This window comes from Aspergillus costaricaensis, assembly GCF_003184835.1.
Source record: "Aspergillus costaricaensis CBS 115574 unplaced genomic scaffold BO79scaffold_5, whole genome shotgun sequence".
NCBI lineage: Eukaryota > Fungi > Ascomycota > Eurotiomycetes > Eurotiales > Aspergillaceae > Aspergillus > Aspergillus costaricensis.
The window spans coordinates 115,788-133,054 of record NW_020291805.1 but is presented as its reverse complement, the minus strand read 5'-3'; the positions used below and the strand labels follow the sequence as shown (position 1 = coordinate 133,054).

The following is a 17,267-nucleotide window of genomic DNA, read 5'->3' as shown; positions in this document are numbered from 1 at the left end:
AGCCAACGAATGGCCCCTAAATAAGGCATTGTCCGTCATACTAACTGGAAACCCTGCAGCTGAAGCGCAGCAGATCCAGGAACCAGATAGGCTGGAAAGAGCGGGAATTACTTCATGCGGCTGGTAAAGACTGTGTGAACACTGAACAGAGACACAAGTCTATACTAACAACAACCCCTGTACTTCTTCCACTTCATCAGAGTTTTGACCCCCCTGTGGAAAACATATCCAGAAACTTACAATTCAAGTACCATGGATCATGTTCTCCCTTTTCGCCATCCATGGCTCGGGCTTTCCTGATTTTTTTTTTTTTTTTTTTTTCCATTTTTCTATTCTGGTTCCGCTCTCAACCCGCGTCTTAGTCCCAGTCATGAATCATGGCAAAAATAAATAAGAACTCGCTACATACTACTTACGTATTGGGGCTAAGAATAGCAGTTGACAGGCAACATTTTCCTTGGAGCTTGATCGATCTTGCTTGAAAATCCGGATGTGAAATTGCCGCTGCGATCTTCTTAGTTCTTCCATCCTTCGACTGTACATCCACATCCACATACTACTATGATGTGTCTTACCCGCGCGGTTCCTTCGCCGAATGACGCCTGCAGGACCTCCCCAGCCACACACATACATACACACACCCTGTCGGTCAGACATGGTTCAACAACATCTATTCTCTGTTCATTCTTACTACTTATGCTTCCCGGAAAACTATCTGATGCTGCATAATGTCGTGTTCTATTGTAGTAAGATGCATGTCCCGCTTTACAAAGTAAATTACATCTCACCCAATCTCACTCATCCTAGTGGGACTCACAGCCACTGTGGTGCGCCCTCGGAAGGGTCATCAGCCAGGATCTATCTGTCTTGTATCTGTCTGCTCGGCACCCTTGCATCCATACCTTACCTGTGGTATATCCAATTGATCATACTACAAAGGAATCGTCTAAAGGGAGGTCCAAAGAGCAACATTGCCCTTCGTAAACTAGTAGATGGAACAATCTGCAGGACGGAAAATGCCGTCAATGCCAAAACTTGGTGGGCAGATGGTGGAAGTCGTCACACCGATTTAGTTTCCCGATATATCGTCGCTGCCTATTGATACCATCATCCACCCACTGCAACAGACTCCGCACATCCCATCCTCTAGTCTAGCACACGTCTTCAATCTTCAACTCCTTCCCATCATGCTCTCCCAGATCCAGCTTCAGCGTCCGCCCGAACAACTCCAGCAACATCTCAAAGCACACCTTGGTAATAGCAGGGTCATACCGTCCCTTGCTGAGCTCATCGCGAATAAAGGCATCTATTGAACCCTTGTCAGCGATCACACCCTTCTACTCCCCCCCTTTCCTAAACAGGTTAAAATGGAGAACCTACGTTGAGCCCAAGCCACTTCGTAAAAGCTAAACAAGACTCCCTTGTCATGAAGGGTCTTGCGGATCAAATCCCTTCCCTCGGGCGGAACATGGGTATCGTTCTTTCCGAAAATCTGCGACAACACACGAACAGCCCTTCCTGTTAGCACTTCTCCTCTCGCGCAATTGAAGCGGACTTGAAATAATGAAAGGACAGGGGGGTCCTATCTCACCATGAGCATCTCGCCCTTGATATCCCCCGCCCGGGCCAAACTATCATCATTCTTCCCCAGCCCCAACGTCTTACTATGGATGTCCGTGGCAAAGTAGCACACCGCCGCTTTCACGCGGCTGTCCAACGCGCAGCGATACGCCAGATGTCCACCAAGGCACATACCCGTCGCACCTACACGGCCATTGCACGTGGGGAGTGACAGAAGATAGTCGACGCATAATGAGGCGTCCTCATCGTAAGCTGCGATTTTCTATAATAGAAATCCCTCAGCATGGCCTTGCCCATGTTTCACAACTCAAACTGGAAATAGATATAGTCGACAGGGAATTTGCTCACCTTGCTAATCTTCCACTGGTTGCCCTTATCCGTATCCTCGGCATCATACTTCAACGGCTCAGGACCTGTGAACTCATGATAACTCGAGGGTGCCGCACAGATGTATCCCTGTCCGGCGATTTGGCGAGCAAATCGCGCAACGGGGCCAGTTACTATATGTATAGGTGTGATCAGTAATGATACCTTCTCACCACAGAGAATCCTCCTGGAATTGATTTGTGAGATCGAGCTTGCGACATACCTTGATAGATTTCACTAAAGACAACTACACCGGGGAACCGCGCCTTAGGATATCCGGGAATAGTAGGGTGGAACACATAAATGCCTGAATTGGGAACCAAGTCAGCAATGTTGAATTTGATGGAAGATTAGTAGACATCCTCAAATGTAGCCGCAGCTACTGGTGGATTATAGGTAAATCTCAAACTCGAACTACTTATAGGTAACATACGCATAGTTCCACTGCCGTCCGCCTTTGTCGGCACATCGTGGAATGATTCCTGGATCAACATAGTGGATTAAGATGGCAATTGTCGTAGACGAGGCGTAGTATAGAGCTATTCGATGTTTGAAGGAGCTCAGGACAAGCAACCAATCGTCAATTGAAGTGTTTTATTCTGAAAAGAACGTTATGGCGGGGCTCAGTTGTTGTTGCGATAAGATTCCCGAAGATGGAGGGGTAGTCATGTGATTTGAAGTTGAGGAAGGCATTGGGATGACGATGTGGAAAGTCAACCATTATATGAGTAATTTGTGGCAGGGTGATGAATTGTACTTTGTTCGAGCTGCAGTTTGACCATATAATTGGTATCTGCCTGGTATTCATTAGGATACAGTGAGATGCTTGCTACCTATTGGTCGCAACTAGGTTCGGGAATACATGAAGAATGAAAGAAAGTTGAACGGAGATGAATGAGAAGAAAACAAGAAGCACAATCTAATAATGTACATAGAATGTTCATAATCTAACAGGGTAGGGTGAAATGCGATACTCGAGGAATGATCCTCATATGCAGAACTAAAATCAAGACATAATGCATGTACTGCAGCGTAGTCGAGCCACGACTCGAGCGCATGGATCGAGCAAATAAAAGAGATTACAACGAGATATGGTAAAATCGGTCAAATATAAATGGTAAGGCCCTACCTGCACCTTAGACCAGGGGATGTGAAACCCCCAGGTTGCGCTGCGAGGAGTGGGCTGGCGCATCGAGACGCTTAGAAAACATACTAGCCGTGAAAATCAGCTGTCGGTCTGCATTATCAACACTCGGCAGTGCACTTACCGGGATGAACAGATAGGGAACCTGTCTCTCGTACTCCCTCCAGGCCTCGCCGTACTTGTTCCGGCAACGCTCGATATCGCGCATCGCACGGTGGGTGATCATGCAGGCAAAGAACAAAGGATAGAACCAAGGAAAGGGGCTGCTGAACCCAGTGATGAGACCCCAGTTAAGGGCAAAGTACAGGTCACAGGTGTAGTGGATCTTGCGTGCCTTGCCATCTGTAGTATACGAGTTTAGCGCAATGTATGACATGAAAGGTAAGATATGAGCAGCACTTACACCAGCCGTCGACGAGGATCTTCGAACCATCCTCAGCCGTAATGGTCTTGGGGTTCTTCAGCGTCTGCCAAGGCAGCTGAGGGAAGGTGCTGCGGAACACCATCGTTCCACGCTCCTGTTGGCGGTAACGGTTCTTCTGGCTGTTGGTCGTATCCCACACCCAGTACACAAAGAGGTAGGCAATGTAGAGGAATGTGAGGAAGTAGCGGTTCCAGTGGTACGTGGCCGGGTCGTGGTTGGCCAGGTAGATTGTGCAGTGACAGTAGCTCAGAGGAACACCAGCGAGGTTCCAGAAGATCAGCATGAAACCCCATTTTTCGTAGTACATATCCCTGCAAATAAATCAGACTGTGACACACTGTCGCAAGTTCCGGGAATAACTTACCAAGTTGACACAATGCACTCTTCACCCTTAGAGCAGGCGTTCGCGTACAAGAAGTGCGCCATGAGAAGGAAGCCAACTTCTCCAGAGACGTAGCCATAGACTTCATACTGCCTGGCCGCGGCACCCAAGGTAACGAAGAGCAGAATGTACCAGGGAAGGCGAACTTCAAAGAACATCTTAAAGTCCAAGATCCCAAACATTCTGGGGTTAAGCTCGGCACCCATGAAGAAGTCGTAGACATGGTACCCGGTCATGCGATGTTGCGCCCCGCGTGCCAATGCCGAAAAGTAGGCCACGAAAGCAACAAGGAACCCAGAAAGGATAGCGACGCTCATAAGAGGGCCGAACTCGTCAATGATAGTGTACAGCTTAAAAATGCCAGTAACATGAAGCAGGGAGGCCAGCACAATGGTGGTGTAGAAGGACCAAACAGCAGAGCAGTAGTAGGGCAGCTGCTTGCCTCCCAAGTGCGGCAGAGGACGACCCATCACAGTGATACCGGGAAGATACAGGTAGCAGATTCCCTCGAAGATGAAGAACACCCAATAGATCGTCCAAGCCTTGAGAGACGGGAAAGCACCTTCGTATACCAGGTGTCCCAGATGCGCAAAGAAGTCCGCCATACTCTGCCCATCGGCGGGGCGAGGAAACTTGCCATCGTAGTAGGTGGCACCAATCCACATGTAGTACATCAGTAGCGGGAATCCGATCATCATGGACGCTACACCGAACGAGCCTCCAAATTCAAAGTGGCCGCTGTAGTCGACTTTGGGGTCCTTCCCCTCTTCCCAACCATCCACAATCCGAGCCTTCTTGACACCAGAATTCTCGGCATGACCATTGGTCGCGAATGGCTTTGACTCTTCCTCCACAGGTTCAGTCTTGATCTTGACAGAAGTGCGTCTCCGGGTTGTCGACTTCGATCCTTCAGCTGTTGAGTCGGAAGGTTCCTCTGACAGTCTGGCGCTGGCGCTGCGGGTTACTCGGCGGCCAGGTGTCTCGATGAAGCCGGGTCGCTCCATTTTCCTAGAGGAATTGATCGACCGGTCAGCCAGAATCAATTACAAGAAGCAGAGTGAAAGGTTCGCATGCGAAGCGCAATTGGGGTAGACCGAAGGTAAGATAATTTCACGACTGGGGTTCCTCACTCGGTCCCTGGTTCATCGTGCCTTCTTGTTCTCTCCCATGGAACTCTCACTCCCTTGCGCAGTTAAATGACTTACTTTGGGGTTTTCCCCGTCTGGGATCGAGTGACGGTCATTGTGTGCTGACCATAAGAGGCCTCAGGCCAAGGGTTCTATAATTGATTGAGTATAAGTGAAGGGAAGAATGGGCGCAATTGACGCGAGGAGAAGGGTTAGGGAGATGAGGGAGAATCTTTAGGCGGTCGCAAGAACAACAACAACATTCAGGTTGGGGATGCACTAAAAGGGAGTGGGTGCGTTGCCCGCTGCGGCAGGATCATCGTCCCTGGAGCTTATTACTGCAACCAACAATACTACCCGCGGAAGGCTTGTACAATCCCACAATAAATGAAAGGGATAAAGATATAAAGCACGGACTATCATAAGACGAACGGATTAATTTAATCGATCAATAACTACTAGTACTATCAGGTCATACAGAAGGGTCATGGCTCGCTGGCTTCAACCATAATTTACCAACAAAAACAGACAGGAACAGCAGCCATTCGATATTTAGCATATCACGAAAGCATTCCACGTCGTTGAACTGTCATGCATTGAACCCCACAGATAGCCACAGGCATTCTTTGAAAATAATCCAGCAATGTTTGTACAAACATCAATATGTTTTGATATATGAGGAGGGATGCGTGTGCATTGGCGGAAGAGCAGTCAGTACTACTTAGTGGGTATACTTTTTCTGCTAATAATGAAACCCGTGCCTTAATCGTCTGCCGTACAGCACGTGCCTGAGGCTCCGGTCGGCCGCCAAGGCATGACATACTCGCCCCTCCCTCAATCTGCCTCTCCTCTTCCGTTCTGCCTCTACTACTTTTTACGGTAGGGGAAGCTTCAGGGTTCTGGTGCTTCTCCTTTCCTGGTGCTGCCCTCGGGGCTTCTGTAGCCCTTCTTTCTAACTTTCATTGTTCGACTTTACCTTGCTCAATCACAATTTCCCGCCTGCCTCAGTCGGAGGCTGTACCGCAACTCTAGTCATATCTCCGCATTTTCCTTCATAACTGCTTTTTTTGCCCCCGCCATACGAAGGTACTTTCACGCCTTTACCTTAGAAGGCAGAGTGAATAATGTCGGGCAATCCTAGTCAGATTCCTACCACATCTATGAAAGCGGTGAACATTCCGAGTCAGCCAGCCTCTGCGACATTTACTCCATCGTCATTCGATAGCGGCTCTCCGCGGTCTCAGCGGCGCCCGGGAGGTTCTGGCAGCTTTGGAGCTGGCTTGACATCTCAGGCTAGGCACTCAGCCACTCCTAGGCACAATCAGGCTCTCAGGAGTCAACATAAACGACAGCGGCGTCCTCGATTGCTGGATGATGAAGATTACAGCGAATCGGTACGTATCTCGAAGTTCTAGGGAGCGGCTACAGCTACACCACCCTCACTCCAGCCACATCATACTGCCAGAATCCCCTCCCTTGTATCAGCCCTACCTGGTTCTCTTTGTGGATCCTAATGCGAAGGACTTTGGGAAGTTTCCTTGGGATTCCCTGGACATCGTATACGCGAAGGGCTTACATAAGATGCTTAAAGAGGGGCCTGCGCATGCAAGATAATCTGGGGGTTGTAGCAGAAGTGCGACAAGTTTGGCTGCAGTCACTCACTATGACTTTAGTTACATCTTTTGCTAGCCTTATTTACTGACTCATCCGTCTCCGCAGGCCATCATGAGATCCACGACCAGTCGTAAGGGACAGACGTCCATCACTCATCTGATGAACTTCTCCCTTCCCCCTCGTCCTCAGTACCATCCTCCACCCCGTAATACTCGCCGCTATACGTCTTGGGGTCCAGGTTCCGGCTACCATGCCATGGACAAATCTCGCTACGTTCATGCCAACTATCGTTTTATCGTGACGCCGAATCGCAACTACCATGCACAAGCGGCCAATGCTGATGTCCATCTAGACTGGGACTCAGTTATGCAGGTCTTGGTATCAGAGCAGACGCAGTCAGCTAGTTGCCCCATCTGTTTGTCCACGCCGGTAGCGCCACGAATGGCTCGTTGTGGTCATATATTCTGCCTTCCTTGTTTGATTCGCTACATGCATTCGAGCGACGAAGAAAAACCGGTTCCTGAGAAGAAGCCACGTTGGAAAAAGTGCCCCATCTGTTGGGACTCTGTGTACATCTCTGAAACTCGGCCTGTGCGATGGTTTCGTGGCCAAGAAGGGGACCTCCCATTTGAGGGGGGTGATGTCGTACTAAGGCTAGTGAAAAGAGAGCCTGGAAGCACTTTAGCACTGCCACGGGATGGAGCTGAGGGGATTGCGCCAGATGAGGATGTCCCGTGGTATCATGCTGCGGAAGTGGCTGACTACGCGCGCATAATGAAAGGAGGTGAAGATTATATGAAAGAACAGTACGACATTGAGATTGATGAGCTCCGCAGGCAGGAGCTTGAGGATGAGCTTCTATTTGGGGATGATACTACTTGGACACGGAAGGCGGTTGCAGCGATTGCAGATGCCAAATCCAAGGTAGAGGGTATAGGGAATCCGCCTGAGATTGTGCGACAGCCCGTCCCAACCCAGGAGCCAAAGGAACCCGTCGCTGCACACTCACCACCAGAGGAAGTTGCTGCTATGTATGCATCGCAGCATGCGATCAAGTCAGGCCAAAGTTCGTCTGCGGAATCCATTCCCGCGTCAGATACTGGGCCTGGTTCGGCCTCCACACCGGAGACGTCCAATGATGTGGATCGTACATCTGAAGCTTTGAGCCAGGTTGACTTGAATACAACTTCTACCCCGAAAAAGAAAAAGAAGGATCCTGTACCCGGCCGAAATAACATGCCCTCAAAGCGAGGCCCTACTACATCTGACCATGCGTTCTTCTTCTACCAAGCTCTACCACAATTCTACCTTTCGCCCTTGGACATCCGCATCCTGAAAGCTGCATTTGGTGATTACTCTTCATTCCCGGCCACCATTCTTCCCAGGGTTGAGCGTATTTCAAGCGGTCATATTGTGGACGACGAGCTACGCAAACGAGTCAAGTATCTCAGCCACTTGCCTCAAGGTTGTGAGGTGAATTTTCTCGAGTGTGACTGGAGAGATGTAGTTGTACCGGAGGTGCTAGAGACTTTCAAGTCCGAAACTGAAAAGAGGCGGAAGCGCAACAAGGAGAAAGAGGTGCGAGAAGAGAAGGATCGCATTCGAGCGGAGAAAGAAGAGGACGAAAAGCGCTGGGCAGCGGCGCGCCGGAAGAGGCCTAGCATAGGCCCCATCGATGAACCTCCCTTCTCCGACCGCGATTTTCAGCCGTTATCGGGCTCTGCTGGTGAGCCTTCTGGTTTTGATATAGGTTCTTCCTCTGCCTCGCCTCCTCCCTCCTCGAGTCCTCCCGGATCTCGTACGGTGTGGGGAACCGTGGCCGCTCCGACACTTTCGGCTCCATCGAGCTCACAAGCCCCTGCCGATGGTTGGCTGCAGGGCTGGGAAGAGGAGCTGTGGGCCCAGCAAGAAAGGGAGCTCATGGCTCAATCGGCTGCTGAGGCGAACACTGTAGCCTCTTCCTCCGGCGGGAAAAAGAAAAAGAACAAGAAAATTACACTTATGTCGACCAATATCCAAAGAGGGGCATAGAAGGTGCGACTACCTGTGCGTCTTCGTCCACCAGCTCCTGGTGATCTACTTCATCGTTTACAATCTTTTTTATACGGTACTCTGTGGATTTTTATCAACTATATCACGAATATTATGTTATAATCATATGTGGGGGGCTGTTTGCAGATACATTTTGGGAAGAGCATGGGCCAGGAGTCGAACGTGTTTTTATGAATTTTGATGGCCACATATGTGTACCAATTACAACAAATAGATAAAAATGATAAACAGCTAGATAGATGAAGCTTTTCTGTTGGGCTCATTCGGAGTCACGGCGCGTCTTTCCAGATGGAAGGTGCTAGTAACCTAGCTCTCTTTCCTAATCAGGACAACACAGTCTCAAGAGAATACTGATCGGAGAGAGATTCAAAGAAGATGAAAACTTTGATCATGATCCAATCCATAGTAGACCACTACAAGCTTGCCTGTTATTATTATTATTCAAAGAGTAAGTATACCTGATTCAAGAAAGAACGTAACATCTGGTGAGGCTCTGTTGGGTTTGTTGGTGAATCTCCAGGGCCGGCGATCCTGCCGCAGCGGAGCCTCAGGCACGTGCCGTCCGCCAAAAAAACATCATCCATCTCAGCTCCAGCAATCCACCCACTTCCCCCCGATTGTGCTGTCCGGCCCTTTACCTATTTCTTCACCACCTCCCTTTCTTGTCTTACTGGCCTGCTTTATTACCTCTCTGGCCTCATATTTCATCTACATATCCTTATAACTTGACCCCGCGTTCTGCACAAGGTTCGTACCACGTCTCGCCCAACCAACCCTTCCCCGATCTTTTGCGCAACGTCCAACTTCCGTCGTACACCACGCTGATCCTTCGAGCACAAATAGGCGCCAAGCTTCGGTCTACAATTACCTTATCTTAGCTTCCAGTGTCCCGCCTGGGGCGTTAGGATGGCTGCTTAGACGGGTGCTCGCCCCCCAGTCTGCTTCCTTTCGCTTCTTGACCTCGTATGGCTCCCATTGAGGCAACGCGTGGCTGAATAGTCAAGGCGACTCTACGACTGCCTGGACATGATGAACCATCATATGCCCGCAATGCCCCATGGGCAGCCACCCATGCCTACTCCTCGTCGACAGCAAGATGTTCCTTACACTGCAGCTCCTCCCAACATGCGATCCCCTCCTGCCTACATGGGGTACCATCCCCATATGAACGGCCACCCTCCCCCGGCCGCATACTCGCCCCAGCAATACCCTCAATGGTACCCACCTTATCCTGCCATGCAGCTCCCTCCACGCCCATACCAACACCCTTACGGACCGATGTATGTGTCTGCCTACCCGCCCTCTCAGCCTATAATGGCGCCGGCCCATATTCCTCCCGTGTCTCTTCCCATGCAGCCGAGGACCTCCACTCCTTTACAAAGCACCATGTCTCCGCCTGTCGGACTTCCACCTTTACCCATAACGACTCAGGCACAGTCTCCCGTCACTGTTCCTGTGCACCCGGCGCCAAGTTCCGCTGTGTCATCGTCCCCCGCTCCTGCTCCTGCAAAGGTTTCTCCCGAGCCCAGGGAGCCTTTCCGTCCACCGGTAAGTGGTATAGACTGGCACGCACTCAGTACTTCGCCTGACTTAAATCACCAGCTACCTTGGCTTTCCGTTCCCGACCACCCTTTCCCTGCTCGGATCCCGGGCAGACGTAGGAAAAGCCGTCTTCTCCCTACGTCATCTGTGTCCGTCGAGCTTCCTACCAAGGAGCCTCACCGGGCTGACCAGCACGAGAGACAAACCGAAGTTCAAAGACTGGAGCCGGAACAGTCGCCATCGGAACCCCAAACACCAACCTTGTCCGCCGCGCCATCAGTTGCGAATTCGACACAACCCACAACTCCATCTTCAGTTGCACAGAACCTCCCTCTGCGTCCTCAGTCGCAGCCCAAGGGAGCCAAACCGACGATCCCGGTAGTCCCCGTGGTCCCAGTCGTTCCGGCGCCTAGTACTCCTCGTCAGGCTACCAAGGATGAGTCGAGTCGCTCGTCGGAAAACCCCAAGTCGGTCAGTGGCACAGCTCAGGAGAAGACAAATGAGGACACTCAGGAGTTGTCCCAGAATAAGACGGAGGAACCTGTTAAGCAGGCCTCGCCTGCCCCTGCAGCGCCAAAGTCGTGGGCGGATTTGGTCCGGTCAAAAGCACTCGCTAAAGGAGCAAGTGCTCCCAACGCGTCGCCTGCTGTGTCAAATGGCGTTATCAAGCCCAAGAGCGAGTCTCTGGCCGACGTCTTGACGACACTAGGAGACGATGTGTCACAGTATAGCGATAAAGTTGCCTTTCTCCAACCCAGAGGACTCGTGAATACCGGCAACATGTGCTACATGAACTCTGTATGTTTATCCAAGTTGCGAGCACGAAGTGCTACTAGCTAATGACTTTCCTCCAGGTGCTCCAAATCTTGGTTTCCTGCGTGCCGTTCTACCAATTTCTGGATCATATTGGACGGAGGGCGTCCCACAGTTTCAACAGCGACTTTCCAATGATCGACGCGTTGTGAGTAACCTGATTTTCTCCATTCTTAGTTCCTCGGTGTTCTTCTTGTCGTTATTCGTCAGTCTTGCTAACCCCTTAAAGGATCATGTTCATGAGAGAGTTCCGCATCATTGATGCTGCACACACTGAGGAACAGCTGAAGCTCAGGCTGAAACCAAACGAGCTCGAGGATTACGGCGAAGCCTTTGTTCCGGAATTTGTTTACGAGGTTATCAGGCAATTGCCACGCTTTAGGGACATGCGCGTAAGTCTGATTCATTCCCTAGTTTATGGGTCCATGCCAGCTAATACGTAAATCTTTTCTCATTACAGAGAGGCCATCAGCAAGATGCTCAAGAGTTTTTGGGCTTCCTTTTGGAAGAAATGCACGAAGAGTGCAATCGTGCCGCCAAAGATGCCCCTGCAATTACCTCGGCCTCTGCGAACCCCGAGGCAGAGGTCGCAAATGAAGAGTCCGGCGATGGATGGTTGGAGGTCGGTCACAAGCAGAAGGCTGCTGTTACGCGCTCATCTGGCCATATTGCTTTGGAATCGCCAATTACGAAGATCTTCGGTGGAAAGATCCGGTCAGAGTTCAGGGTGCCTGGTAACAAGACTTCTGTGACCCTCGAGCCCTACCAGCCACTTCAGCTTGACATTGGAGCTCCTGAGATCAACAATATTGTTGATGCTCTCAAAGGACTCACTAAGCCGGAAAGCATTCAAGGGGACTTCAATTCTTCCCGCGGTCCCAATGTTACAGCAACCAAACAGATCTTCATTGAAACTATGCCGCCAGTTCTTATCCTTCATCTGAAACGATTCCAATACGACAGTGTGACCAGAGGCACCCAGAAGATCTGGAAAAAGGTTGGATACCCGCTCGACCTGGAGATTCCTCGCGAGGTCTTCCCGCCCAACAAGCGCAATATCATGATGGCGCAGGGTGGCCTGCCCAAGTATCGCCTCGTCGGCGTCATCTACCATCACGGCAAGAACGCTAGTGGCGGCCACTACACCGTCGACGTCCGTCGTCAAGACGGACGTGAATGGATCCGTTTGGACGACACTCTTATTCGTCGGGTTCGGAGTGAGGATGTTGCGCAGGCCGGGGGCGAGGAAGACCCCAAGGTTCTTGCGGCGGCGCTCGAGCAACACAAGCGTGACGGACCGAATGCCAACATCTTTGATCACATTGACCAGGACGACTTGGAGCAGTCCGATAACGAGAGAGGCTGGAGCCAGGTCAACGGCGCCAGCGGCCATTCAAGTAAGAAATCAACCTCAGGTGCAGCTTCAGCACCGTCTTCCGGTGTCCGCACTCCTCTTGGACGGTATGGATCCCGAGATAACAAGGTGGCTTACCTGCTATTCTACCAACGCATCGATTGATTTGGCATTTTCTGGAGAGAATCATTCTCCAGGAGCGACCGGTGAACTATCGAGACGAGAGAGAAAACCAACAAGCGCAATTTGCTTCTTTACATCCTCCCGTCCTCTCCTTATTTAGGGAGAGGTCACAGCATTCCAATGCTGCCTGGTGGTACGCCTAATGTGTTCTGGCGCCTACCCAAACACGTATCAACCATATACACTAACTCAATTTTTGTCTGTCGACTGCGCATACAACATGACATCGACCCGGCGGTTCATTAGAGGTCCGTGTTTTCACCGACCATCAAGGGTCGCTGCTGCGGAAGTGGAAAGGATATTTGGGGAGTTGTTGGGCCCTTCTTTCCGACTATCCGGACAACTTCCGTCGCGCAAGGACCCCCGTCTTATTTGCTCGCGTTAAATCTACACCAATGGTGGGCATTTCCCAAACCATTGCTGTGTGCTTTGCTTTTACTTGTCATTATTTTCCCGTTCCCTTCCGTGTTCCTGATGACATTTTCCCTGTAGCTTATCCATCTATCTCGCTTATGATCTTGTGTGTTCGCGGTGCTGTATCTGGTGAGATGTCGCTCTGATATATACCCCTAGTTTCCTCGCATAGCCCCTTGGTTTGCCTCGCTGATGCAGATGGGTTTTTTCTTGATGTGGCGTGGACGGGTTTATAACGACTGCATGATTTTCCTTTTCTCCCCCAATAGACATGTCTATCCAGAAAAAAGAAGGGCTGTGGAATTTTTGGTCGGCGGCTGGCGTGCATGCTTTATTTGAACGAAGTTGGAGATGAGGAGTCCGGAGGATGGTGATGAGCATGATACAACAACGCCTTATGATGGAGTTGAGTTCAGATCAAATGATGGGATCTACTGTTGATTTTCTTTGACTCCCAGATGATTTTGGGCCAGTTGTGGTGCAGCAGATCCGCCCATCATGGCTGGTTATTCTATGTCTTTTTTTCTTTTCTTGTTTCCTTTTTGCACCATCACACACAAACACAAACCTTCGTTTCAACACAAATCACACATATTTTTTCCTATACTCTCTCACTATCATATTAATGACGAGATACGGCGGATTGCAAAATAGGGTGGTCATCAAAATCAAGGCATGGTTTAGGGTGGGATGAATATTTATTTATTTGTTGATCTATTTCAGGCACGACTTGATAAAAAAGCATGTTTAGGCAATACTAGTATTATTATACTTATAAAATCATGGGCTTCTATTACTTCTACTAGTAGTAGTCACCACCCACATCATCACAATAGTATGTATATTCAGCTAACTAGTAGTCTATGTAGTAGTGAACTAAGTTCTAATGAATCACTGTCACTAGATGCTGACTAGTAGGCAGAACGTCTCTTAATACAGTATCACTTCTCTCTCTCCCCCACATATTATCATCCCATCTATACACCACCCCATTCGTCTCTATACACTCAACCATCCACTCAACCATCCACAAATTCTCGGCCACACACATCCCCCTCAACTCTAACGTTCATCATCTATATGTGCAGCCATTCAGCCGCACCATCACCATATATACATCACGAGCATCATCTTGTGAATAGAGACCAATCACAAAAGATCTCCATGCAGCTCCAGCTCGCAACAGCAAGGATTCGTCTCCAAATCCTGCGCAGATACATCTCCAAGCAGACTAAACATGCTGTTCGACTGCCGGAGTCGGACTGTTACTGTTGCTGCTCTCCTGTGGACTATCCTGCTCATTCTCCCGAACAATCAGGTTAACAGGTCGAGCAGGTTCATCCGCAGTTGCTGCTCCGACCTGGACTTGCTCCTGCGAAGAGGTGGTCCGAATAACAGACCGACCGATCTGGAAGACGGCCGGGTCGGGCGGTTCTCGTCCTGCTTGACCGCGCTTCCGGTTCCGGTTGTTCGTGGGACCTACGCCGCGTGTCGCGGTGCTGTGCGTATGCTGCACATTGGCGATTGGCACGGGGTCAGGTTCAGCTATGGTGCTAGTGCTCAGGGCTTGGGAGATTGTCCGGGGGAGATGGTAGCCGGCTTTTGCTAGGGGGATACAGAGGCCATGGACGATCTGCGGAGGGAGTCAGATTATATAACAGGTTGGTGGCGTCAAACTTACGATGCTGCAAATGACCAGGAACCAAACTATGACGTTCACGGCCTCGGACACCTTCGCTGCGTCTTCGCGGACTTGACCATCGACGGTGATCTGGTTCAGGAATTCCCGGCTGACTGACAGGTAGAAGACAGCTCCGACTCCGATAGGTCCGAAGAATCCAACAAATGCTGCCTGGTAGAAGTGCTCGATTTGGTGGATGAGCTTGTGCATGGCGAAGATGATGGGCATTCGTCGGACTAGCAGGATTAGGATTCCCAAGAATATCAAGCGATAGATGGGAATCACGCTGTTGTTCAGGAACGATGACCACGGGCAGACAGCACCGAACCACATGAAGACCGCCAAGTTCAGCAACATATCGATGGTTGGCTGCAAGGAGTCATCCATGGTTTCCAGGCGAAACCAATCACTACCTTCGTCAGCAACCGAATCAATGCAAATGGGTGTGAATATCATACTCTTGCGTAAACACATTGCCGGCAACAAAGCAGGCCAGGAGGTCATCGGTGCCTATCAACCCACATGTACCGATGATAAATAACTGCATCCGGTTAGCAACGTGGAATGGCCGAGCCAGGAATTCAACCTACAGAAAGAGCGATAGCGAACACAAGAAAGCTCTCCCGATCAACGTAATGCTTCTCCTCTGCCCAGTGAAGCAGCTTACGGGAGAGCCACCCAACTACAATCCCATAGACAACACTCAAGATCACAGTATAGACCCAAGTTTCATAGAACCACAGGCCTATAGCTTTCCCAGCGCCTCCACTGTACCCCTCGCCGCCCATTCCAATGTACTTGAGAAGATACAATCCAAAGTAGAGAAAAGGATAGCCGAGACCATCATTGGCACCTGACTCGGCCACAATAATGCGCTGCAAGGGACGAGGCACATTCTTGTCTGCAAATTTCCCCTTTACAATGGAATTGGAAAGCACGGGGTCGGTAGGAGTGATGCATGCACCCACGACAAGGGCATGGAGAAAGGGAAAGTTTGGTACCATCGCCCAAATGACCAGGCTGCTACACATCCACATGGCAGCCATCCCGGGGCCCAAAAGGAGCGACAGGCTCTTCCATTCTATCTGCAAGTACCGTTTGGGGAGCTGAACACCGGCAAGGACTAGCTGGACCCCGAGAACGAGACGGGTGAAGTACAGGGTGATCTCTTCTAGGTTCTGCTCGGAACCAAGTGCATACTCTTGGGGTCTTATGAAGTTGGCTGCATGAGGGGAGAAGATCACTCCAGCTAGCAATGAAATCACTGTACAACGTCAGTCATCCACCGTCTAATCAGCGACGACACGCATAGCCGAGGAGCGATCGGGAGTAGCGCATGGAAGGTTGGAAAGGCAGGACGGACATGCTTCAGAAAGATAGAATCTCTCCTTGAAAAGGTAGGACACCAGTCCGAAGACGGATATGAATCCACCTAGCGTCGCACAGACGATGTTGAAGTTGATCAACGATAGGGTAGGCATCTTGCCGTTGTGCTCCCCCAGGTGCAGCGCACAACGTCTATTGCTGATTATGGCTTGATCCCAAGCAAGGATGCCGGAATCTTGAAGGTTTACAACTCGCTATCCAGCTGGAGCGCGGGGTAAAAGAAGGTAAAATTGGGGGGGGGGGGGGAGAACAGAATAATCAAACTAAGTCACAAGCACGTGTTATTCAATCATAATAGTATAGATATCTTTGATGGCAAGCTCTCCTGGCATCGGAAGAATGTGAAATTCCTCCAACAGCTGGATTTTTAACAAGACGAACGTCGTCGTCGAGAGCACGAGTTTCCAGCCCGATAAACTTCAGGGGGTGGGAGGAAGTAAAAAAGGGCGATACGAGAGACCAGACACGAGGCAAGCAGACGCAGGCAAGCACAGACGCGACGAATGACCTCGAGCGACGATCAGACTCGATATGAGCGAGTTTACGCCAGAAGCGATGTGAGGATGCAGCGGTACGTGGGAAGAGTGGGAAGGAAGAGGAAGAAAAGCTAATCGGGGAGAGGAGAAAAAGTTCCGGGGATCCCAATCAGTTCCATTTTGGTTTGCTAATGGCCCGTGCCGCTTTCGGGTAAGGCACACCCTCGTGGTATTACTTTTATGTCCTACTACTCTACAATCAACTCTTTCTTTCAGCTGCCCGTCATACAGGTCATATCACCTACAGCTGGCCCGGATCGTGCCAAGTAAGGCATCAATTCATGCTGCAGTTCTAGGTCAACTTTCTCTCCCGCCTGGGGGAAGAACACGTCATTTCTTGAGACCGACATAATTGAAGTCACGGATCGCATCACAACAGTCTACTCAGTACGTCGACAAACAATACCCATCGCCATCATTGATCTGTCTCCGGGAGCATCTACAAGGATACCTCGCGATTGGTAGCTCAGAAGTCGTCGTCATCCTCCTCCTCCTCCTCAAAAGCCTCGTCCGGAATGTCCCTGACTGCTTCCAATGCTGCAGCCTTCTCCGAGACTCCTCGTCGAGCACCACTCACCGCCAGACGATCGGCAGCCTCATTCCCAGGGTGGGAGCTATGTCCTTTGACCCATTCGAACAAGGTCTTCACCTTCAGCTCATTGCGTTCT

The 17,267-nt window shown here is 50.4% G+C and overlaps 4 protein-coding genes across 4 annotated transcripts; 2 read left to right on the top strand and 2 right to left on the bottom strand.

Annotated features, from left to right (window-relative positions):
- Positions 1 to 1,071: 1,071 nt before the first annotated feature.
- BO79DRAFT_243178 (uncharacterized protein) lies at positions 1,072 to 5,234 on the bottom strand. Its single transcript, XM_025685263.1, has 10 exons — positions 5,103 to 5,234; positions 3,880 to 4,905; positions 3,495 to 3,826; positions 3,216 to 3,433; positions 2,381 to 2,429; positions 2,171 to 2,254; positions 1,930 to 2,081; positions 1,592 to 1,843; positions 1,381 to 1,492; positions 1,072 to 1,306 (listed from the first exon to the last, which is right to left on the bottom strand). Exons 1-10 carry the CDS (start codon positions 5,138 to 5,140, stop codon positions 1,152 to 1,154), a joined length of 2,418 nt encoding a protein of 805 aa, XP_025542999.1. The 5' UTR covers positions 5,141 to 5,234; the 3' UTR covers positions 1,072 to 1,151.
- A 679-nt stretch (positions 5,235 to 5,913) lies between these two features.
- Positions 5,914 to 8,921, top strand: BO79DRAFT_166999 (RING-type E3 ubiquitin transferase MAG2). The gene is made up of 2 exons (XM_025679352.1): positions 5,914 to 6,418; positions 6,744 to 8,921. Exons 1-2 carry the CDS (start codon positions 6,149 to 6,151, stop codon positions 8,667 to 8,669), a joined length of 2,196 nt encoding a protein of 731 aa, XP_025542998.1. The 5' UTR covers positions 5,914 to 6,148; the 3' UTR covers positions 8,670 to 8,921.
- A 692-nt stretch (positions 8,922 to 9,613) lies between these two features.
- BO79DRAFT_62334 (mRNA-binding ubiquitin-specific protease UBP3) lies at positions 9,614 to 12,644 on the top strand. Its single transcript, XM_025689506.1, has 5 exons — positions 9,614 to 10,238; positions 10,293 to 11,030; positions 11,087 to 11,193; positions 11,275 to 11,437; positions 11,506 to 12,644. The coding sequence occupies exons 1-5, from the start codon at positions 9,717 to 9,719 to the stop codon at positions 12,562 to 12,564; spliced, it is 2,589 nt and encodes an 862-aa protein (XP_025542997.1). The 5' UTR covers positions 9,614 to 9,716; the 3' UTR covers positions 12,565 to 12,644.
- A 1,172-nt stretch (positions 12,645 to 13,816) lies between these two features.
- BO79DRAFT_188747 (putative Na/H antiporter) lies at positions 13,817 to 16,292 on the bottom strand. The gene is made up of 5 exons (XM_025680611.1): positions 16,041 to 16,292; positions 15,268 to 15,941; positions 15,136 to 15,218; positions 14,678 to 15,086; positions 13,817 to 14,629 (listed from the first exon to the last, which is right to left on the bottom strand). The coding sequence occupies exons 1-5, from the start codon at positions 16,156 to 16,158 to the stop codon at positions 14,228 to 14,230; spliced, it is 1,686 nt and encodes a 561-aa protein (XP_025542996.1). The 5' UTR covers positions 16,159 to 16,292; the 3' UTR covers positions 13,817 to 14,227.
- Positions 16,293 to 17,267: the final 975 nt, after the last annotated feature.

Bases quoted from the DNA above. Each gene is read 5' to 3' on its own strand.
- BO79DRAFT_243178 (XM_025685263.1), bottom strand. From the start codon at position 5,140: ATGACCGTCACTCGATCCCAGACGGGGAAAACCCCAAA. The intron at 3,434-3,494 runs GTAAGTGCTGCT...CGTATACTACAG, and splicing joins GATCCTCGTCGACGGCTGGT to ATGGCAAGGCACGCAAGATC. The intron at 2,255-2,380 runs GTATGTTACCTA...TTCCCAATTCAG, and splicing joins GGACGGCAGTGGAACTATGC to GCATTTATGTGTTCCACCCT.
- BO79DRAFT_62334 (XM_025689506.1), top strand. From the start codon at position 9,717: ATGATGAACCATCATATGCCCGCAATGCCCCATGGGCAGCCACCCATG. The intron at 10,239-10,292 runs GTAAGTGGTATA...TTAAATCACCAG, and splicing joins GGGAGCCTTTCCGTCCACCG to CTACCTTGGCTTTCCGTTCC. The intron at 11,194-11,274 runs GTGAGTAACCTG...AACCCCTTAAAG, and splicing joins TTTCCAATGATCGACGCGTT to GATCATGTTCATGAGAGAGT.
- BO79DRAFT_166999 (XM_025679352.1), top strand. From the start codon at position 6,149: ATGTCGGGCAATCCTAGTCAGATTCCTACCACATCTATGAAAGCGGTG. The intron at 6,419-6,743 runs GTACGTATCTCG...CCGTCTCCGCAG, and splicing joins ATGAAGATTACAGCGAATCG to GCCATCATGAGATCCACGAC.
- BO79DRAFT_188747 (XM_025680611.1), bottom strand. From the start codon at position 16,158: ATGCCTACCCTATCGTTGATCAACTTCAACATCGTCTGTGCGACGCTA. The intron at 15,942-16,040 runs GTCCGTCCTGCC...GACGTTGTACAG, and splicing joins ATTCTATCTTTCTGAAGCAT to TGATTTCATTGCTAGCTGGA. The intron at 14,630-14,677 runs GTAAGTTTGACG...CTCCCTCCGCAG, and splicing joins TCCTGGTCATTTGCAGCATC to ATCGTCCATGGCCTCTGTAT.